The sequence below is a fragment of the Notechis scutatus genome, chromosome Z, assembly GCF_049901735.1.
Source record: "Notechis scutatus isolate UNSWTSFEM ecotype Mainland chromosome Z, rNotScu1.2, whole genome shotgun sequence".
NCBI lineage: Eukaryota > Metazoa > Chordata > Lepidosauria > Squamata > Elapidae > Notechis > Notechis scutatus.
Window position 1 is genome coordinate 84,004,980 of NC_142025.1, and position 24,721 is coordinate 84,029,700.

Here is a 24,721-nt window from a genome sequence, read left to right on the forward strand (position 1 = left end):
CTTATAACAGTAGATGCCTATTCCAACTGGCTGGAGGTCCACAAAATGAAGAGCACCACCACAGAAGCAGTCGTCAAAAAACTAAATAGACTATTCGCTACGCACGGATTGCCAGATGTCCTGGTCTCAGATAATGGCCCCCAATTCACTGCCCTGGTATTTGAACAGTACCTAACAGACCGGGGAATACGCCACGCTTTAACATCGCCGGCTCACCCTGCGGCCAATGGCAGGGCTGAGCGAATGGTCCAATTCATAAAGAAAACGCTACACAAGATGGAACATGGGGACATCGATGACAAGGTAACCAGGATGCTCCTGCTCCAGCATATCACCCCAAGCAGCACCACAAACAGAACCCCAGCCGAACTGCTCATGGGCCGAAAACTTCGCTCATATCTTGATCGCCTACACCCTGCCTACACGCCGGAAAAGCCCCTGGGGTCCAGCAGCAGGTGTCGCACATTCAAGGTAGGCGACCTAGTCTTTGCAAAAAACTTTTCCGGCGACCCATTGTGGGTTCCTGCTACCATAACTCAACCTACGGGCCCTCGATCCTACCGTTTACAAACTGCTGATGGGAAAACATGGAAGCGCCACATCGACCAACTTCGCTCCAGACTAGCACCTACCCCCGTCACAAGCCCAGAATTTCAAACCGGTGGGAGGAGGGAAACCGAGGGGGCCGGAAGAGAATTAGCATACGACCCGGTACTCGAAAACCAGCAATCAGCACAACCAACCCTGGGATACTCACCTTCCGAAGGAGAACCAAGCCAGATGATCGCCTTGCCACAAAGCAGCACTGCGACTGAAGCAAATCCAAGGAATCCGAATGACAGCCGTGACGGAAGCAGAGATGACAACCCCGAGTCACCCAGCGAAGAGGTTGGACTATCATTGCCATTAAGTTCAGCAAGCAGCCCACCGGAACCAGAGCCAGAGCAAAGACCGGTGGAGCAGCGCAGATCAAGTAGACAGGTGAAACGACCTGCCTATTTGGAAGAATACATCACCCCACCCTCAGACGGAACCTAGGGGAGGGGTGTTACGAACTAAGCAAACGCATTGGTTTTGAATCCTAACAGTTTTACTTCCACAGCAGGCTCGTAATCCTGCACTTCTGATTGGCCCGCAGTTAGCAGATCGTGATTGGCCGTCTCTGACTAATCTGATTGGCTGACAGCGGGTTGCCGCTGATTGGACGCTTCCAGCACGGCAAACTTAAATCATTGGACATTGTGACAGCAGCCAGCTCTATAAAAGGAGCTGCTGTTGCCCAAGCGCCCCGTTCCTTTTCTGAAGTCACTAATAAAGAGTTGAGTCACTATTCGATGCCTCGTCTCCGTTCCTTGCGCCCACTCCTCCAGATCTAACACTAACCAAGGCTGATTCTTCTTTTAATCCAGACCACTAAAACTATTGCTGTTACTACTAAGACATCAAGTCAGCTAAGTTCTGCTGTCTGCTGAGTGCAAAATTTTATCACATATATTTAAATGAGATAAGAAGAGCTCAGGGTGTTTTTTGCCTGTTCAGATCAAGGACAAGATTAATATAACCATAATCATGGACAGGCATTACATTTTAGGCATTTCAGTGTTTGCAAAGAATATCAACTAAGCAACAAATGTCCTTTACTGTCTATCCATCAGTCTTGACCTCTGTATATGATTCCACAAACATCTCTTCACTATGCTCCACAAAAAAAATTAATGTTGGTGTTCATATAACCAATCTTTAATCCCATTTGTCATGTATTTGTCTATGTATTTTCTCACATTTGTTGTGTGGCTTGCCAAAAAGAACAACCTTCTGAGAAGCTAAAAAGGAAGGCATAAACTTAGTGATTCTGTGAATAAAACACTAAACATACTTACCTACTTGAAACAAGATAAGAGAAATTGAATGTACATGGCTTCAACTGGAAATGAAATACTGACATAGGTTCCAATGGTTGAGAATACTTTGTGGCCAAAAAAAACAACTCCAAAACAAATTGTCTCCTTTATTCCCAGTATTACAATATTGTGAATTTCAAAGAAAAATAGTGTTGTTAAATAAAGAGAGAGAGGAAGGAAACTCACACACAAGATCAGATATGGAATGGTTTCTATTTTCTAAAGTGCCTGTAGGCCAGACAAGGAATAATGGATGGAAACTGAACAAGGAGAGATTTAACCTGGAAATGAGGAGAAGCTTTCTGACAGTGAGAACAATCAACCAATGGAACAGCTTTGCCCTCGGAAGTTGTGGGAGCGCCATCACTTGAGACTTTCAAGAAGAGATTGGACTGCCATTTGTCAGAAATGGTGTAGGGTCTCCCGCTTGGGGTTGGACTAGATGACTTACATGGTCCCTCCCAACTCTGATTATCTGTTAAATCTGTTTCTACATTGTGAATGTCAGGGCTTTCTGCTGGCAAAGCACAAGAGTCATCTGGAAAGATATTTGTATTTGATGACTAGCAATGCTCAAGTGGTATGTGTTGAATGGGATCTAGGAAATTCTAGTCAAGAAAAAAGAGACACTTGAAGTTTGTGTGTAGCAAGATTGAGGTACTTATCTTCAGGGAACACAAGTTTTTTTTCCACATTATAGCCAAAAAAATGCTCCTATGGATACACCAGTTGAAAATAAGAGTTAAAGCGGAGCCCTCCAATCGGTTTGCACACCCGTCGGTTGCAATGGCCGGTGCCTAAATCTCCCATTCTGTTCTGAAGAGGTTATTATATCTTCCTCTGGCCTGATCACTCTAAAAGCAACTTTAAAAAGAAAAGTGCAGTTCTTGACTGGAGAAAAGCTGCCAATTCCTGGCTTATAGGTAAAGGTTGCATATCCCATCAATAGCTGCACATGACAGAAGAAGTATCGTTTCTTGCCAGGTAGAATTTCATTTCTAAGTGGAAATCTGATTCCCATCAGGAAGAGAGACTCTGTTTAAGGAAGTGACCTGCAAAGTTTTGGCCACTTCTTTCCATACTCTTCCCCAAGTGAAGGCTTTTACAGTCTCATTTACTTGATATGCTCAAGAAATTCTCACTTAGGAATCTGGAGCATTCTTTCATATTTAGCTACAGTTTCCACTACAATCACTATATTCCACCTTCTCTTTGCTAGTCATACTTCCCACTGTGCTTAACATTAATTACATGTGTTTGTTTATTATATTTAGATTAATAATAAATATTATCACATTATTTTTTATTATCTACATGCTACTGAAATATCCAGTCAGTATGTAACATTCAAATAGGTGAAACAATGCAGAATAAGAGAATAACAGATTTGGAATGGATCTTGGAGGTCTTCTAGCCCAACGATGCTCAAGCAAGAAATCCTATTGCATTTCAGACAAATGGTTGTCTAACCATTAAAATCTCCAATATTGGAGCACCCACAATTTCTGGAGGCACTGATTAATTTTTCTATCAGGAAATTTCTCCTTATTTCTAGGTTGAATCTCTCCTTGATTAATTTACATCCAATGCTACTTGTCCTGCCTTCAGGTGCATTGGAGAGAGTCTGTGTACCCATGATGGCAAACCTATGGCATGTTTTCATCATTGTTCTGCTGTATTTCTATAGAGACAGAGTTTTTTTCTTATATATAGTGCAACACCACATCTTCTTTTATTAGATCTGTTCATTTTAAACAATTTAAATCCCTCTAGCAGCACTGCAAGCTACTTCTGCTGACTGCTGGCTACCAGAGGTTTGGCAGTTCGAATCTTACAGGCTCAAGGCTGACTCAGCCTTCCATCCTTCCGAGGTCGGTGAAATGAGGACCCAGATTGTTGGAGGCAATATGCTGACTCTGTAAACTGCTTAGAGAGGGCTGTAAAATACTATGAAACGGTATTTAAATCTAAGTGCTATTACTATTGCTATTCCATTTATGTACTTCATTCCACCAAGTTTTCGTAATGGCAACAATATCATACCTGCCCTCATGTACTTAGATTTCTAGTTCATCTTGTTTATTCTTCATACTTCGTGCATTCCTTTTTGACTGATCCTGAGTTTGTTTTCTATATAATCTGTTTTGTATCTGAGTTCCCCTTCATCCTTACCACCTGGTACACACATGGTATGGTACGCATTATCATGCAACACTTTTTGAATCAACATATCTCAAATGGGCTAACTTAAAAATGCATTCAAAATCTAAGAGCCATTATTCCTGCAGATTAACATTGCAAAGTTGTGGCCACTTTAGCAATGTTATGCCACTAGGCTACTGCAGTCAGCCGCAGCCACATGATCATCATTTCCAATGTTCCCTGCCACCTTTCCGCAAGATAAGTCAAAGAGGAAACTGGCAGGAAATGGGAAGTCATTCTTGCTCCCACTGCTATTTTATCAGTCTCAAGGGAGTCATGAGTACCAGATTTTGGACACATTCTGAAAGTTAGCTTTTCTAACTTTCATTTCAAAGTTAGAAGAGGTATGTGGTTTAAAAATTATAGCTCAACGATGCACTGTTTTGCCCAATTAAAGGTTACAGACAAAAGAGTTTTAGTAGTATATAAATAGTACATAGATATATACTTTTTCCACACGGGATGGCAAATGGTTTTGATTCTGCAGACCATGGAGAAGGTTTGGGGAAACCCAGGGTCCTCAGATCACTCCCTGTCCATTTGCACTTGTGTTTCCTACCTGTAATTACCAAAATTCCTCTTCCTGTTTCAAGTTTAGAGCCTTCTTACCTGCTCTTGCAAGTAGTTAAGGGAAGCGTGCATGTGTGTGCAGGTGTGTGTATTTGTGGCAGCTATGTGGGATGAGGCAAAAAAGCTGAGAAGTTTGATGATGCATATATCTACAATAAAAAGCTAAAAAGAAAATGAAAAAAATCAGAACATATCCCTTCCAGTAGCCAACACCAAGATAAGTACAGATTAACAACAGACAATCAAGCAGAAAACAATACCCTCATCAAGGAACTACCAAGGAGGAAAACCACACTCTCACTGTTATGTATTGAATGTATATAGTTGTGTTAACTGTGCTAAAGTGAAACTAACCTTTAGATGACCCTAAATGTTAACTCCCAACTGTTTTGGGGGAAATTTAGAACATTTATATTTGGGTGGGCTTTTTCTAATTCTATGATTGGTTAAGGTCCTGTGGGCCTAGGGTATAAATCACAGGCATTTGCCTGCACTTCCTCAGTTCCAATTTTGAGTCAATAAATGTTGTTCCAGCAATGCTGGTCTGGTTTTTGCCAACTGAAGCCCACTACACAATACCAACACTGGCAGGGTAAACTATTGTACATAAACAGGGAGCAAATCCCACTGTCACTAGTATTGATTATATTAACTAGTTGGGTAATGAAATGTCTGTAAGCAAACATCCAAACTCAGAGAGTATCAGACTCTGCAGTTCAACCCTGAACTACATGTTAATTTAATGACTTCTATAAATTCACCCAGCCTGTGTCATTTGGTTAAGTTCAGTGTGAATATAAGTTGAGTTATACAAATATAAACAATATGGATTTCTAGCAATATATGGATTTTAGCAAGGTGAATTCAACCTTAATACTATCAAGTCTTTAGTATACCATTCAAAGGTGAGACTTTAGCAAGCACAGCTTACATACTGTATAATACTGGCCTTTTGATGGCAATAAAATGATACGAAAAATATAGTTTCCATAAGGATAGGGCCTGTTAGATCTGGAGGAGTGGGCGCAATAACGGAGACGAGGCATCTATAGTGACTCAACTCAACTCTTTAATAGTGACTTCAGAACAGAGCAACAACTAGGGCAGCAGCAGCTCTTTTATAGAGCCGGCTGCTGTCACAACAACCAACGAAATTGAATTAACCGCTCTAAAAGCGTCCAATCATAGACGGCCCGCTGTCAGCCAATCCGGTCAGCCAGAATCGGCCAATCACGATTCGCTTATCCGCGGGCCAATCAGAAGTGCAGGATTACAAGCCTGCTGCTGAAGTAAGCTAGTATGGTGAATGAGTTTGTTTAGTTTGTAACAGGGCCTGTAATTTGTTAATACTACTGCTTTATGATCACATTCCCCACTGCTTAATCTTTGCAGAGTTGTAATAAACTCCAACTTTATTACATGGGTGGAACTTCCAGAGTTCTGGAAAAATGCTCTGGGGAAGAGTGTGGCAGATTTGCTTTCAAGCATGACTAATACTAAACTGAATGATAATGATGAATGATGCAAGATAGGAAGGCTTGGTTCACAGAAGCACCTGTTTCCTGTACTAGTTACCACCGTTATTCAGAGACAGGGGTTGGGGTTGGGTTTTTTGTTGTTGTTGTTGTTGTTGCTACTGTCCTCTTTGTGTTCACTAGCCATCTTGTAAGTGAAATTCATTCTGTGCAAACATATCTAGAACAGTAGGGGTGAACAGATTTCAGGCTTCTATCCTGCCTTTTACAATCAGCCAGCTACAAAGGACACACATTTTAAACTAAAAAACAGGATGTCAGGCCAGAATTGTATTCCCAATCCCTTCAGAAATGATGTTTTCCATTTCAACTATATCATTAGTAGCAGTGGTGGAATTCATTTTTTTTTTTTTACTACCGGTTCTGTGGGCGTGGCTTGGTGGGCATGGCAGGGGAAGGATACTTTAAAATCTCCAGCCAGAAGTGGTATTTGCTGGTTCTCCGAAATACTTAAAATTTCCGCTACCGGTTCTTCAGAACTGGTCAGAACCTGCTGAATACCATCTCTGATTAGTAGGAAATATCATTCTGGGATTACTACTGATGAACAATCAGAGTTAGGAGACCTTTGCCAGACTTCCCCAAATCATCCAAAAATCTAGAGTAGTTTCCAAATATTTTATTTTCACCCCATTAAAGACCATAAACAAATACCTGACAAATATGTATAACCTTTAGTTGGCAACAAAACAACAACAACCACCTAGAGTTTTCTGTATCTCTTGCTGATGTCCAGTCATAGAAATGAGAGGCATTCTGAACCAAAGAACAGCTTGTCCCTTCAGAGTACTTCATTTAAATTCTCCCTTTGGGGGAAGAAAAGTCTACTATTATATTTTACATATAATATGTTATGGTGCATCATTACATTAGTTCTATTCCAAAATCAATAAGAACTATAAAGAACTATAAATAAGACTAATAAGAACCAATAAGAAGTATAAACTATAAACCAATTAACTATAAAATAAGAACTATAATCTTGTGTAAATAAACCAGCTTAACATTGTGTTATAAAGATGACAGGTCCCCAATTATTACAGGAAGCTGTGCTTTAGCAAAGCCTTATCACCTCTACAAGGATTCTTCTTATCCATACTACTATCCATATTTATTCATCCAGAAGCAAAAGATAGCATACACAGCTGTCACTTTTTCAATTTCCCCTCAGAACAAGGTAAGTTGGACTGAGAGACAATGATTGGTTTGACTCACCTAATGAGCTTCTGTGGCTAAGGAAGGACTAGAACCTGGCCTCCCTGGTGCCAATCCAACTCCTTAACCTCTACATCAGGCTTCTCATTAGAACGCTACAGAGATCACAGAACATGCTCTGGCTGATTTATGGGGTGTTCAATCCATCAATGAAACTGAGGCCCTGCAATAGCTTCACATAGGGCTATTATGAGACTGCTATTTAAATATCTCCAAATGTCCAAGGGAAGTGCTACATCCAGCCACATATTTGAATTCAGTAATAAATAAAATATAAGAACAAATCTGTGATTTCATTGCAATGCATTTGTCCAGATTTCTCCCTATGTGCAGCTGTCTCTCCATAATCATTAGCAATTCAGTCCTAGAGAAAGATTGTTAGGTTCATATTGGCTACAATTGGTTGTTTTGCATTGGACAACTTATAGGGGTCATTTTTATCTTTGTATCTGACAGAAGAGAGCTAGATGTAAGTACACTGTTGAGTAATAGTGAACAAATGTTCAGCCAGCACTAGAGAGTTACTGTTATCTGGCCTCCACTTGTTGCTTGTCTTTCTTTACTAGTATAATACTTATTTAGAAATATATGTTAGGATAGATATAAATTAACTGTCCCTGGTAGGAAGACATAATGGAACTCTGGCTACACTGAATTATTTCATTTGGTAGAGTTAGCTCTGAATTCTTCAGAGTAAGGAGATTCTATCAGAAATATTAGTAGCTGCTATTCAGAGCCTCATCTTCAATAATAGAACATTCTGTGTTGCCTTTTTAGTCCATGGTGAAAATGTACTTGCCTTTCAGGTGCCATGAGCAACAACTCCTACCTTTGGCACAACACATAATTAACCTGTTTCCCTGTGTGGAACCTGATGCTTTTCTCTATAGAGAGGAGAATAATTATATTCAGGAACAGCCACGACATGAATAGTTGCATCCTTTGCATATGAGACATAGAATTCCACCCTTTTGCACCTGGATGCGTTGTTTTGCCTTTCATCACCAATTGATGTTTGGGTAGTTTTTATCAAATACCTATCTGGAGTCCTAAAATAAGGATATCTTAAGGGAGATGGGAAAGAACTGTTAACAAAAGGCTGTGAGAAAGACTATTTGTAAGAAATATTCCCTTGTACCAAGGCTACCTTTAAAGATGACTCAGAAGTTTCAGCTGGTAGAGAATGCAACTATTTAAAATTTTGCTACAGAAGTTAGACAACTATCACATTGCATCAGTTCTATGCCCATTATGTTCTAGTGTTTTTCTGATTTAAATTCAGAGTATTGGTTTTGATCTTTGAAAGCCTAAACAATATGGCTTCAGGTTACCAACTATAATATACAATAAACCCCTGCCCCTTTTAAAAATAATTTTTGGTGGTCCTATTTGCTGATCCTCATCAAAATTGGTGAATACTGGAATCAGAACTTTCAAGATGGTGTCTTCTTTATGGTAGAACTCCTTTCATGATACCTATGGCTGCCCTTTACCATTAAAGCTTACCATTAAGAGGGCATTCCCCCCAAAAAATCACTCTGGGTTTTCTGGGGAAAAGTTATATAATATTTGCCCATGCTTGATATTTAAAATTATACTTTTTAGTTACTGACTTCATTTGGAACGAGTTTAAGGACTTCTGGCTGACATTGTGGCGAGGTGGGATATGATGAGTGGGTCTCCATGCTCCTGTGCTGAGTTCTCCCTGTTGGTGGGCTCCAAAAGGAGCCAAAACTGCCCTGTAGGGGCAGCAAAGGGGGGCACCCTGCGAGTTTGCAGAGAGCCGCATCTCTCCTGCCTGACCCAGGGCTTTCTTTCCCTCTCAGCCATGATGAGGAGAAGAGGCAGCCCAAAGATGGCTGCCAAAGGGACAGCCAAAGACCATAAGAGTTGTGCTGGAGCGGATTTTGGTGAACAATGTGGAACTGGGTGAGAGGATTCTTCTTTATTAAAACTCAACCCCAAGAGAAAGTTCAGGGAAACTATTTACTCAGAATTATCTATTAAAGTGACAAGTAAGCACTATGAGAAAATTATCAAACCGAAAGAAAAAGAATTTGGGGAAAAATTAAAATAGGATCTACCAGCAACAATATTGTTATGCAGAGAGCACCATCTGCTGATGAGAAGGAAAATATACAAGCCTGGGAACATTTATTTGAAGGGCTATGAAAATACTTACTGGGTTACATTCACTAATCCTAAAACCACTGGAGATTAAAAATGAGAACAAGGAAGATTCTTAATTAAAATTACCCCTGAATGTTATATTTTATGATTGAACTTAAAAAAGAGACTTAAGGAGGCTTGGATAACTCCCTGGACTATTTAAATGGAACTGATTATCTGTGGGGCATAAAGAACTGTGACTAGTGTTTATTCTGAAGAGTAACCTCAGCTTTGAATAAAGATTCTTAGGCTATTGGCCAAAAGTGGGATTTACTAAAACAAAACAAGATGCAATACAAGGAGGAAAGGAGCGGAACTTTAAATGAGATGGAGCTGGTGTTTCAAAGCATAAAGGATATGATACAGAAAGAACACAAGATGACTAGGGAATTAATAGATGGCATAGACCAAAAACTGGAAAATATTATACAAGGGATAAAAAGCCAAGATGCTCAGGAAAAGAAGGAAGGAGTGCCTTGAATCATATTGGGAAAGAGACCAGTGGTGATGCAGCTCTTATAGGAGCAATATTGGTATTGACCAGGATGTACATAGATATATAAGAATAAAAACAGTGTCCTGCCTTTAGTTATAAAGAACTTTCTCAATATTTGGAAATATTTTATAGATCAGAACCTTCTAATTTTACTAAAAAACATTCTGCCTGGAATTGCCTATATTCTTAAATACTAGCTTAATAGTTCTTAGAATGAAACTTAAGAGTTTCCACCAATCTTAGTCTATGGATCTAACTATAGATTACCCACACATAATAAACAACAAAGCCTTAACAGTTTCTGATATGAAAGACAATGAAGTCTGGATAATAGATATTGCCATATTTGGAAGCAGCAAAATAGGGGTGGGGGAGAAGAACTGGAGACAATCACAAAATACAAAGACCTGAAAATGGAAATAGAGCGATTGTGCAAAAGAAAGACAAATAGTACCAATAGTTAAAGGCACCATGGGTGCAATTCAAAAACATTTGGAGCACCACTTGAACACCCTTGGCACAGACAAAATCGCCACCAGTCAATTGCAAAAGGTAGCTTTACTTGGAACAGTTTACATCTTGCAATGTAAACACCATGAAATAACAACTTTTGCTTGCTTCAGGTCCTTAGGAGGAACTTGAAAGGTGAATAAAAATGCCAAATCCAGTCTAAACATCTGGCTGACTGTGCAATCAACCATAATATAATAACATATAATCAACACATTGATGTCAACCAGCCCCAGACCTGCAAATGATCCTTCATAGAAGTTTCATAAAGCATTAAGTAACAAAGGAGACAAAACGTACTTTATAAGATTCTCCAAGACAGTTATTAAGTGTTTCTTAAACTTTTTCTCTCTCAAGGCACACTCCCCCTTTTTAAAAATGATAAAAAGCCCTCAAAGAACTTTCTTTGTACGAATTATATTTATTGATATTTACTGTATTAAAAATTAAAATTGATATATTTACCCCTGCTACCATTTCTCGTGATTGTTTGATGGAATTTTAATATTTAATTATTTTTCAACACAGACCTCTAAAAGGCTATTCGGAGAACCCGTGGATCCTAGGGAAAAAAACTCGGGGGGGACTGTTCTATCTCATCTTATGATTGTGGCCAGAAGGATAGCAGTAGAATTATCACCTGATAGATGTTCAATCCCCAAATTTGTGAAAGATTCCAACAAGATACTGTGATCAATGAGGTCACATTCCCCTGTTCTCTTTCCCGATAGAAGACATCAGAACAAGTTATCATCCCTAACTGGTCTAGCTACTCTTCCATCAGATCCACATTGGGAATAGATTAATGCAACTCTAACACCTATCCAATCAAAGTCTATGCAACCAGATCCCAAATGTGTGGGAATAAACTTTGGCTTGGGTTCAAGTAATGATTAATCTAAGACCTTATACATACATGTCTGCCTAAAGGTCACTGAGATAAAGCAAGGAAATTAAAAGCAAACACTAGAAACAATTAAGCAGCTCAGACAACTGTAAACAAGTCTGTGTACTATATCTAATTATTGTAATCCACAATGTGAATGCTTACTATGTACTAAAATCTCAATAAAAGGGAGCACTGGAATTTGCTCTAGGCTCCCATCCCGAGTACACACGTTTGTGTCTCATTCTTTCCATGGGAGACCACCACAAATGGTGACCTCGACGTGATCCACTGCAGGTGGTACGTGTCCGGACCTCCGTGTTTTCTCGCCTGGAATAGGTAAAGTACGTACTTAACTATTGCTGGACAATAGGATTTTTCAGGGAACATGGGGGGAAAACTTTCTCAGCCACAGGAACGTCATGTCAGTGAGCTGCTGAAGTTAGTCAGGACAAATTTCTTAATCTTTAAACCCTCTGGGGGGAAGCAAATAGTTCTTTCAAAAGGTAATGTGAAACAACTGCTGCAAGAGATCTGGCAGCAATGCCCCTGGTACTCAGAGAGAGGCTCTTTAAAGTTAGACACGTGGAGGAAAATTGGAATTATCCTTCATGAAGAGCCACGGGCAACAGCTGAAATTTTGATATATTGGAAGGTTGTTATGACTGCTTTAGAAACCCAGCAACAACCTCTTTTAAAAACTTTAGTAGAACCTCCTCCTTATAAAGGAGTTGTGTTGCACCCACCAACCCCAAAACTGGAGTATGTTTCCTCACCCCCAACAGCGCCTACTCCAGTGGATGATAAAATCCAACCAAAAATGGGAAAAGTTCAAGCAATGATGCATCAGGCTTTCAATGAGGGGAAATTAGAGCCTGATGAGATTCCCCAGATGAATTTGTTTCCAGTTAATAGGCAAGTGGATGCTCAAAGCAATCTGCAAGCTGAATGGGTTCCGATTCCTTTGGCAGTACTTAGGGAAATTAAGAAAGCAGTTAAAGATTATGGTATCCAAAGTCCTTTTACAAAGGGGCTCCTGACAAGTTTGGCTACCTCACGCATGATTCCTAGTGACTGGAAAGATTTAATGAGAATGGTATTGAGCTCTACTCAGTATGTGGTTTTTGATTCAGAATATCAAAGGGAAGCTATCACTAGGGGAAGGAATTCGGGGGGGGCTGTATACGCCAGACCAAATCTATGGGGCAGGCTTGTTTGAATCCACTGCTGATCAAGCTGCTAATTTGCCTGATCACGTATTTCCAGTGGTTATGGCAGCTGTCCTTGGGGCGTTGTCCCGCATCCAGGATGTGGGAACCCCGGCACGGTCTTTTTCTCAAATTAAGCAAACAGCATCTGAGTCTTATAACGATTTTGTGGAAAAGCTACAATTGGCTATTACCAGGCAAATCTCTAATGAGGAAGCTGCAAAGGAACTTTTGCTGAAATTGGCAGTTGAAAATGCAAACGCTGACTGCAAGCGTATCTTACAGCCTTTGGTGGCTAGAGGTGAGGTTACTCTGGCTGATTTGTTAAAGGCATGTGCAGTGGTGGGTTCTCAGGCTTACAACATGGAAACTTTGGCCATGGCATTACAAAAAGGGATGAAACCTACAGGGAATTGTTTTAATTGTGGGAAGCCTGGCCATTTTAAAGCCCAGTGCAGATCCCCTGGGGGGGGGGAATGGCATTTAACAAAATCAAAAATAGGGACGTTCGCCCGAAGTCGGTCTGTCCAAAATGCAAAAAAGGGTTTCATTGAGCAAATCAATGTCGCTCTGATCAGAACCAAAATTCGGGAAACTAAATTTGGGGCGTGCAGCTAGCCCTGCTCCCAAGGCTGTCACAAAAGCATCGCCTGCAATTACTGGGAGTGCAGGTTTGGGTTTAAAAATGTTGAACTCAATTGATGTGACTTTTCCTAATCAAGTGTACATTGAGGACACTCATTGGCATGGGCCACTGCCAGAAAAAACAGTGGGATTGGTACTTCCCAGGTCTTCTGCATCAGAAAAAGGGTTTTTTGTTATTCCAGGGGTTATTGATCAATATTATAAAGGGGTTATTAAGGTACAATTATACACTGATACTCCTGCATCATTAATGGCCGGTGACTCTATTGCCCAGTTATTATTGCTTCCATACATTCCTATGAATCCTTTAATTGGGATCCCACGAACTGGCAGTTTTGGGTCCACTGAAATGGCCAGTTCTCCAGTTGCTGCAGAATTGCTAGCGCTGACAAAAAATTTGACTACAGACCAACCTAAAATGACAATTGAAATTCAAGAAAAATCATTTTCTGGCCTTATAGATTCCGGAGCAGATGTCTCTGTGATACGCCAAAAGGAATGGCCAAATGAATGGGCGCTTGAGGACTCTCCGGCTGTTCGCGGAGTGGGTGGTATGCAGTTTGCAAGAAGTAGTGTACATTGGTTGAAGGCATTACATAGAGAAACTGGTGAGACCGCAAGGATTTAACCTCTTGTGTTGCCCCTGCATATAAACTTGTGAGGTAGAGATTTACTGTCACAGTTCCGCACAAAAATTGTTATTGGATAATGGAAAAATTACAATTGTTAACCTCTCAGCCAGTTTGGATTGACCAATGGCCACTTCCAAAGGAAAAGCTTATAGCTTTACATCAATTGGTAGCTGAGCAGCTACAATTAGGACACATTGAGCCAACTTCTAGTCCGTATAACACTCCGGTGTTTGTTATCAAAAAGAAAAATGGAAAATGGAGATTTTTACATGATTTGAGAGCTGTCAACTCCATCCTTCAACCAATGGGAGCGTTACAATATGGCTTGCCTTACATACAAAACATTCTTAATAAACATAACAGGATCTCCTGCTGCTACGGCAGCCAGTAGGCATTTTGCTTCCTCCCCTTCTGCAGGTATGCCAAGACCGAAAGTTCGGTATAGGAGACTACCAGATCCAACGTGGAGAGGACCTGTCCCGCTGATAACTTGGGGCCGAGGATACGCTGCTGTTGAAGATGAGGCGACAGTTGTTTGGGTTCCTGCTCGCTGTGTGCGTCCTTATCATCAGCCAAAGGGGCAAGGGGATGGATTTGGGGGAATGGAAAAGAAACACGTTGATCCAGGACATGGGGAAGCTAGCAAACCTTCATAACAAAACTGATTGTTGGATATGTATGCACATGCCAACTCACAAAACATCAGGGCTTCCAATGGTTGCAGTACCTCTGGCCGAAGGTGACTGGTATAAGGGACAATGCTATGGTTGTTCGGGGACGTGGTCTAGCAGTTGGACTACAAGTAACATAAATACCTTACACCTTGGAAGCCGGATCCAAGAGGTGGCGGGTATCTGTTGGACCCACAATGAGACGGTAGAGAATATGACTTACTTGGGGACATATCCGTTTTGCAACAAAACAATTGTTATTAGCAATGGAAGTTGGGTTTATTCGAATGACATGAAAACTAAAAATCTCACTTACTTTGTACATAACATTTCTCGATATGATATCATATCTTTGATCAATGAAAATGGGTGTCCAGATATTCCTGCCACATGTTGTCCCACCACGAGAGAAAACCAGTTGCCAAAATGTGCGAATGGGAAATACGCACCATCGTCCACTTATTTGGCTATGTTAATGGAATCCTTTGCAAAATTAATCTATGCTGAGCCAAATAAGGTTGGTCATCTCCTGGGAGCAAATTTATGGTTGCTGTGTGGACGGATGGCCTATGATCGCATGCCAGCACGATGGAAAGGAGTCTGCACCTTTGGGAAAGTAATCCCATCTCATTTCATTCAAAAATCTTTGGGGACTGCTCATATCCGCAATGCGCGTTCTGCAACGGAAGTAAACTCTGTTTTGACTCATGACTACTGGACACAGATATCAAGGGGAGTTATTCTTCCTTTAGGAGTCATGATGAATTATAGAGATTTGCATCATTTAAACAATTGGACAGTTACTGTGTTTAAAGACACCATTAAAACACTAAGGCTGCTTGAAGAAGAGCAAGGAAAAATTAGTGACTTTGTCCTTCAAACCAGATATGCGGTGGATACTATTCTGGCTGCGCAAGGGGGAGTTTGCGCTGTGATTCATACGCATTGTTGCATGTATATCTCTGATTATTCTCCAAACATTACAGCTACTATACAGCATATGGAACAAACCCTGAAGGAGAATCCATTACAATCGGAGGGTGAGGGACTGGACGTGTGGTCTGCACTTTGGTCTTGGTTGCCAAATGGTTCATGGATTCGTCACCTAATTGTTGGAGTGATATTGCTTTTTATACTTTCTCTTTGTGCATGCTGTATTATCCAATGTCTCCCTGGACTTTTAGGAAAGTGTCAGGTGAAGCCTCCGGAAGGAGAACTGCTGTTACAGATGGCAAAAAGCTACCGAGGCATCCGCGATCATCAAAAAACTAAAACAGGGGAGATGTGGGAATAAACTTTGGCTTGGGTTCAAGTAATGATTAATCTAAGACCTTATACATACATGTCTGCCTAAAGGTCACTGAGATAAAGCAAGGAAATTAAAAGCAAACACTAGAAACAATTAAGCAGCTCAGACAACTGTAAACAAGTCTGTGTACTATATCTAATTATTGTAATCCACAATGTGAATGCTTACTATGTACTAAAATCTCAATAAAAGGGAGCACTGGAATTTGCTCTAGGCTCCCATCCCGAGTACACACGTTTGTGTCTCATTCTTTCCATGGGAGACCACCACACAAATGAAAGAAGGAAACCACTGTCATTTTTAGACACGATGGTGAAATATTATTCCTGACCCATTCCATATATTTTCCAACCCTGGAACCAACCATACCTGGAGCAGAGTTGGTTTCTTTTTAAAGGGTGGGTCATGCTACTTTGCAAGAAGCCTCCATAGAGAAACCCAGCAAAAAGCCAGGGAATTTATGGATAATGGATGCTTTCAACATTTCAGGAAGATGATAACAGGTACAGAAGACCAGGCCAAGGATGATATTGGCATCAGCAAATTGTTCTGTGTTTAAAAGGATATTTACCATAGCTATAAACATTAGGAATAAGATATTAAGTAGTCAAATGATATTTTCCTTTTCTTTCTGATGGCATACGTGTCATAAGTTATATTGAAATTATTGTTAAATATCCCACAGCAGTGAGAGTGAGTCCTAAAACGAGTACAAACTTAGCAGGTACAGGAAGGAAACAGATTTCTGTATTGTAATTTGGAAAGCATGGAGAGCTGATTCATTTTTACCGTAGGTAATTGCCTAGTGAATTTATTCTTAATACTATCTGTTTTCTAGTACTTCACATAAAAATGCATCCTTAGAACTCAGTAAAAATTAAATAATTTGGTGCGCTTTAGGGGTCACCAAACTTTTGGACCTCAGGGACCACCAAAATCATAATTTTAAATCCCACGGACCATTAATACGAATTTTGACTGATGGTGGCTTGCTGACATTTGTGGGAAAGTCGGTCCCATATTCCAGAGCTGCAGTAGTCACAGCACTGGCCCTTTGGTCATCCCGGAGGAGCTGCTTCTCCACCCAGGTGCACCAGCCTGCCATGGATTGGAGAAGCTGCTCCAGGATGACCAAAGGGCCAGTCTTGTGACTACTGCAGCTCTGGAATATGGGACCGAGTTTCCCACCAATGTCAGCAAGCCACCCCTGGGACGGATTTCCCTCCCCTGCCACTGGTCTTACCTTCCAGTTCCAGCTGGTGTGGCTCTACTCAACGTAAGGTTTGCGCTCGAAGGGTGAGGGTCAGTGGGTGGGCGGGCCATGTGAGCGGTGCAGTCTTGTGTTCCCATGCAGTCTGGATTAATTGCTTTGTGGGGATGCTGGGAGGGGCATTTCTCTGTGGACCACCAAAATTTTCTCACGGACCACCAGTGGTCTCCAGCCCACTGGTTGGCGACCACTGAGCTATATAACTCACTGATTAAAGATTGTCTGCAGTTTGTAAGGTCTTCAATCTATATGGCCAGAATAAGATGAGAGGGCCATAGTAAGGTGTTAAGCTATTATCAGAGTCTACCATAGCAACTGTTAGCTTAACCAATTTTATTAAATGCTACAATGCTAAATGCTAAATGCCCTATCATGGATGGAGTGGTTAAAAAGATGTAGGATTTAAACTGAGCCAAAGGAGAGCAAACAAGTGAAGACAGACTGGTTATATCATGTAAAGATATATGTAATCACCATATCAATTATAATGTGCTAAGAGTCTATTGCCTTTATGGAGACCTTTTGAGATAGACTGAAACCTTTTTATTGTGAGTGTTGGAAGAAATATCCTTCTGAGTTCAGTTCTAAGTGGGGGGAAAGACACTGGAAACATGGAGGCTGTTTGGAAAGATGGTTTAATGGTAGACAGGATCACATGCCTTGGAGCTCTTGGATGATGAAAAAGGAAGAGATGCTGAGAGTGCCTGGGTTTTATGCCCTCTGTTGGGCTTTGAATTTGAGCTTGTGTTCTGATTGGTTGTCAGACTCCCATGAGACCATGCAGGGGTAATTCTGTAAGTTATCTTTTGAGTCCCAGGCTTGGTCGACTCTTGCTGGGTGATGATGTAATGAAAGGTATTTTGGCAATTCCTATTATGGCTTTGCCTGAAGGAGATAGATCTTTGTTATGTAGAATAGACTGGCCCAGGCCTTAATGGCCCATTAAGGCAGGAGGGGGATGAGTTTCTGCCTCTTTGAGTTTCTGCTTCTCGTTTTGGGGAAATATTCTGTCTTTTTAGTATATCCTAAAATATTTCATTTTCCTGGGAGAAGGGTGGGTTTTAACTTCCAACATGAGTTCAGTAATCTCTTGCCTAATTGTGCTTTAAATTCTAATTTTTACAAAATGGCAATTTTGAGATATGCTATATAAAGTGCCTGGGAAGTTTAAAATGGTGTGATATTGCTTTCTCTTTTTTTGATTCTTCATGGCAAACCTGGATCTATTAATTATTTTGTACAAAGTTTGTTTTATCTTCTTGTTCTATGTAGAATTCACAGAGGAATTGCTGACAGACAACAGTACATATCACATTAGATAAAATGAATTCTTTATTTCAGAAAACTGTCCTTAAGGAGGCAGTAGAATGATTATCCTCTAAAGGGAAAGTAAGAGTTTTACTGATATATTAAATCAGTGGTAGTATTCAATTTTTTTATTACCGTTTCTGTGGGCATGGCTTGGTGGGCATGGTGTGACTTGTTGGGTGTGGTGTGGCTTGATGGGCATGGCTTGGTAGGCATGGCAGGGGAAGGATACTGTAAAATCCCCACTCCCTCTCCACCCCACTAACCTGCTTTCCATCTCTGTTCTCCTATGCAGGGCAACAAAAGAAGACCTAGCTGAGACTCAGGAGGCAGAGAATAGATGTGGGTGGGGCCAGTCAGAGGTGGTATTTGCCAGTTCTCCAAACTACTCAATATTTCCGTTACCAGTTCTCCAGAACCTGTCAGAACTGGCTGAATACCACCTCTGATTTAAATCAGGGGTGGGATTCTACTGGTTCTATCCCGTTCTATAGAACCCCTTGTTAACTTTCTAAGCAGTTTGGAGAACTGGTAGTTAGAAGCAATCTCCTTTTATTTTTTTTTCCACCCTTATTATATTCTTGGCAGACTGCCTAGACTTCCTGTCTCCGGAGCTTCTGGGGCTTTCTTAAAGGGGAAGGGTTTTAAGATATACTTCCCTGGACAATCAGGACTTTGAAGAAATAATTTAATAATGAAGTAAAGCTTTTAGTGAGAGGGGGGACCAAGATAAGTGACATTCAGCAAGGCTTCTTGGTTAGCTAGAAAGATTAACATTCAAACATGAGTTAACATACCCTTTCTGAGTTTTTGGTCTAAAACTGGTTTCTGGTGGTTAATTCTGTGCTTGGTGTGTTTATTGATGGGATATTACAACATATTTTTACTTGAAGTCAAAAGAGTCATCAAACTATATGTTCCAACAACAACTCCAAAAACAAAACAAAAAAGCAGATTACCCATATCAATAAGGAAACTTCAATCCAAAAAGAGATCACTCTGGCGGAAAAACAAATCTGGTCACGTTGCTAATTTCAAAACCAATACAAAAATTTATGCCACCAGATAAAGACCGAATGCACCAATTACCACATTAAACAAGAGGAAAACCTTCTAAGCACCAATTCCACCCGTGCTTTTTGCAATTTTGTAAACAACAAACTAAAGACTCAAGGTCCATCCCTCCTTGATAGGACCCGATGGTAAAGACTGCAGCGACGACACCATTAAAGCCAACATCTTTAACACATTCTTCGGCTCAGTGTTTGTAAACAGTAATGGATCATGCCCAATGTTTCCTAGCCGTACCACAGATAACAACAATGATCTAATACATATCGATTTTACAGTAGACAACGTTGAAAAAGCACTACGCAACCTAAAACCATCTCTATCTATTGGACCGGATGGAATATGTGCCTACTTCTTAAGAAAGCTATCCACTGCCATAGCCAAACCTCTAAGCATAATCTTTGAAAAATCTTTCAGGACCAGCTCCTTGCCCAACCTATGGTTACAAGCCACAGTCATCCCTATCTTCAAAAAGGGAGACCCAAGCCTAGTTGAAAATTACAGACCAATCTCCTTATGCTGCGTCACCTGTAAAGTCATGGAATCAATTATTAACCAATCCATCATCCTCCATTTAGAGACAAACAACCTACTCTCCAATAAACAATTTGGTTTCAGAAAAAAACTATCCTGTAATCTGCAACTCTTACACTGCAAAAACTTATGGACTACACAACTCGACCAGGGCAAAGCAATAGACGCAATCTACATAGACTTCTGCAAAGCCTTTGATTCAGTGGTACACGACAAACTACTCCTAAAAATAAAATCTTATGGTATCTCTGGACAACTGAATAACTGGATAGAAGCATTCCTGTCAAACAGACAACAATGGTCAAAATTGGGAACGCCCTATCAAATCCAGTACCTGTCAATAGTGGTGTTCCCAAGGCAGTGTTCTAGGACCAACTCTCTTCATAATCTACATAAACGACCTTTGTGATCATATCAAGAGCAATTGCGTTCTCTTCGCTGATGATGTAAAGCTGTTCAATACCACAGACAATACTACTACCCTACAAAAAGATCTAGACTATGTATCTGAATGGTCTAACATATGGCAACTTCAAATCTCAACAAATAAATGCTCTGTCTTACATATTGGTAAAAAAATCAGAAAATAAAATACAAGCTGAATAGTCAAGATCTTGTTGATGACCCAAGCTCTGTAAAGGACCTGGGAATACTCACCTCTAATGATCTAAGTGCTAGAGCCCACTGCAACTACATAGCCAAAAAGGCATTAAGAGTTGTTAACCTAATCCTACGTTGCTTTTTCTCTGGTAATATCTCACTACTAACCAGAGCATACAAAACATTTGCTAGACCAATACTCGAATACAGTTCATCAGTCTGGAATCCTTATCACGTATGTGATATTAACACAATTGAGAAAGTCCAGAAGTATTTCACAAGAAGAGTTCTCCACTCTTCTACCCGTTGTAGAATACCTTATGCCACCAGACTCGAAATTCTAAAACTAGAAAACCTCGACTACGCGCCGTCTTCGGTCCGACTTAAGCATGGTATATAAAATCATACATTGCAATGTCCTACCTGTCAATGAATACTTCAGCTTTAACCATAACAACACAAGAGCACACAACAGATACAAACTCAAAGTAAACCGCACCAAACTTGATTGCAGGAAATACGACTTCAGCAATAGAGTGGTCAATGTCTGGAATACTCTACCCCAGTGATCCCCAACCTTTCGACGCCGCGGCCCGGTTCCGGCATCAGCTGGGCGCCATGCGCCCGGTTCTCGGCATCAACTGGGCGCCGCCATCTTTTTGACGAAAAAGTGCTTCCGGTGACCTCACCGGAAGCACTTTTTCATCAAAAAGATGGCGGCGTGCTAGCGCCGGTGAGCTTTTTGGGTAGAAATGGCTTTCTACCCGGAAAAGCTCACCGAAGCGCATGCCGCCATCTTTTTGATGAAAAAGTGCTTCCGATGAGCTTTCTACCCGGAAAAGCTCACCGGAAGCACTTTTTTACCAAAAAGATGGCGGCGCTCAGCAACCAGCGGCCCGGTAAGGCTTGTTCCGCTGCCCGGTACCGGTCCGCGGACCGGCTGTTGGGGACCCCTGCTCTACCCGACTCTGTAGTCTCTTCCCCAAACCCCAAAAACTTTAACCTTAGACTGTCTACTATTGACCTCACCCCTTTCCTAAGAGGTCTGTAGGGGGCGTGTATAAGCGCACCAACGTGCCTACCGTCCCTGTCCTATTGTTTCTCTTATTCTTTTATTTTTCTTATATGTACCCATTTCATATATTCACAACTATGTATACACTTGTACTTATTATCTTGTAAACAATTGACAAATCAAATAAATAAATAAATAAAATAAATAAATAAATAATTTTCCCTATTCAGCTTCAACAAGCAACAGCTACTGTTGTGATTTAATTATTTGTATTGTGTTTGAATTTTTTCCTGCCTCGTGGTTTCTTTTTCTATCTGGGGAGGGGGTCTTCCTCACTGCTTTAGTACTATTTGGCACTGTCCTTTTGGGGTATATTTCCAAGAAGCAGGATACAAGCTTGGTACTGATATTTTTTTCTGCCTTTCTGGGGGGCATGTGACCTTTCCTTAAATCTGGATGATTTCCTTAGGATATCTTGTGGGGTGAGTGAGACCAGCTGGTATTTTTAAGTGATGCAAATGGATCTAAGGATTGCTTTTCCTGGTTGTGCTTTTTCTGGAGATCTTAAATGACCTCTCTACTAAAGAGTTTCACTTTATGAGCAAAAGCTGGCTGCTGATAGATATCATTGCATTTTAACTATTTTCATTCCTCAAGGTGCTCTGGCACCCTGCCTGATTTGTAACTCTGGCTTGCAGGTATTTTTAATCTAATGATTAGTATTTAGGGCAGCTTTTTGCAAGCAAATAAATTTTTTGTATTTTTGTACAGGTAATCCTTGACTTACAACAGTTCATTTAGTGACCATTCAAAGTTACAATGGCCCTGAAAAAAGTAACTTATGACCATTTTTCAGACTTATGACCGTTGCAGCATCCGCACTGTCATGAGAGGCCAGGCAAGGAGAAGCGCCCTTTGCTTGACATGAGTGATGTCAAGTTGGCCACACCCACCCAGTCACATGACCACCAAGCCACACCCACCAAATAAGCCGTGCCCAGAGAACCGGTTGTTAAAAAAAACTGAATCCCACCCGATTTAAATGCTTTACAACACCTGACATGTTACCTAAAATGAAACTCTTTCTTGGCACATTCCAAATATTCCCAATATGTGTGTTTCAGGATAAATTTTGTCTCTTTTTTGTTGTTGTTGTCTAAGCAAGTTGAAGATCACCCTCTAATTCCAGGAATGATAAGTTGCCCACTGCAAATAACCTAGAGAATTTGGCCTTGACAAGTAACTGAGATAATAACAAAAAGTCATTTTCTCACAAAACTCTAGAAGTTTAGCTGATTTACTCTTTTGAAGCACTGCCTAACATTGAACCAAAAGAAATACTGAGAAAAGTAAGGAATTTATAACAGCCCCTGTTAACAACACTTATACTAGCAAAACCTTTGATTAGCCTCACCATCCCTCCACCACCACTGCCGCCGCCAAGGGTTGCAAAAGCAGTTATGCAATCTACAAACATCTCTGACAAACTTTGATTTAACTGAGGATTCTCAACAGAAAAGCAACCAGAAGGAAGACCATTGGCAATTTGAAAAGGGGCTGACCTTGCATCAGATTTAACAGATAATCAGTTGGAAGGAACCTTGTAGGTCATCTAGTCCAACCCCCCGCCCAAGCGGGAGACCCTACACCATTTCTGACAAATGGAAGTCCAATCTCTTCATCACCCAAACAACATCTGCACTTCCCTTGATGTAATAATTCTACCACATGGACTGCAGGCTAAAGGACTCTCCAGAAGAAAAGTTTCAAACTCTGGATGAACCCACACTCATAACAGTCTAGCAACACTTTAAGCTAAGCAAACTCAACCAAATATTGGTGATCTTCAGACCTCTTGTAGCACTCAACCTAAGATGGGTAGCCTTTACACCAGCATGTTAGAGTGCCAGTCTGGCCATATTGGTCAAGAAAGAACTTGGAAGGAAGGTCATAGATACGACTATAAGTGCCTCCTCGTCTTTTTGCTCAGCTTTAAATTCTACTATATATCTCTTGTGATTATGATATTACATTTACTACCAAAAACATATACATATTATTCCCCTGGCATATAAGCGAATTTGGAGTAAACCCTGCTACAGCTAAATTCAAAAACTCCCAACACAATTAAATTGTTTTGGGAGATTTTAATGCAAGCTTGGGCAATCTATATAATATCACATTAGTAATCTAAACATTCCTGAAGAATGCTATTTCCTATTACCTTTATGTTCCTTTAGGGACTGGGGGAGGAGGGGAAACACTGCCATTGAACAATTGTTAAATCTGGTATGCAAAGGTAACTTGCATATCTTAGGGGGCAAAGTCCAAAATTTTGTTTATTATCAAAAAAAATCATCTCAGGACTTTTAGACTTTGAACTTCCTTTGATTCAGGGTATGCGACACATAACTCCTTTGTCATTTTCATATACAGACTTGCTTTAAGAAACATATCAAGAATTCAAGCCAGTGCAGGCAAATAGTAAAAACTATTCACAGTGCCCATTTTCTTTCTATAATAATGTGCCTAGTCATATGCCTTGGACATATTATAATCCTTGCAGAAGAAAATATATTGGCAGAAAAAATTAAGGAAGATTTTCAAATGACTTTTAAAGTATCTAAAAGTTTATTTAAATGTTATGTTCTACAATTATATTTATCTTTTCATCTCTCAATACGATATTTACTTCTCTAAAGTGTTTATGTCTTGAGAGTTTATTTAACAATCAGATTCTGTCACATTTCCTTTTCTCTTAACTGCAATTTTACTTAGTTTTTGAATTTTTCTTTACAGTTCAATTAACATGCTGTATATCATCCTTTAGCTAGCAGAAAACTGTATGAGTATAAAATTTGGCAGTAGGGGTATAGCCCCACTGGAAACCCCTTTCCTTCCTCCATAGCCTCTTTTCAAACTTGAAAGCTGACATCCTAATTTTATGTATATAGGGCATCTTAAGCATACCCAT

General features: G+C 40.4%; 1 protein-coding gene across 1 annotated transcript in view; it reads left to right on the forward strand.

The window, feature by feature from the left end:
• Positions 1-780: 780 nt before the first annotated feature.
• LOC113420087 (uncharacterized) overlaps positions 781-24,721 on the forward strand; it is a 68,280-nt gene continuing 44,339 nt past the window's right edge. Inside the window, exon 1 of the mRNA XM_026679866.2 lies at positions 781-981. Coding sequence (XP_026535651.2) covers positions 781-981 — 201 coding nt within the window. The remainder of the gene's footprint in view (positions 982-24,721) is intronic.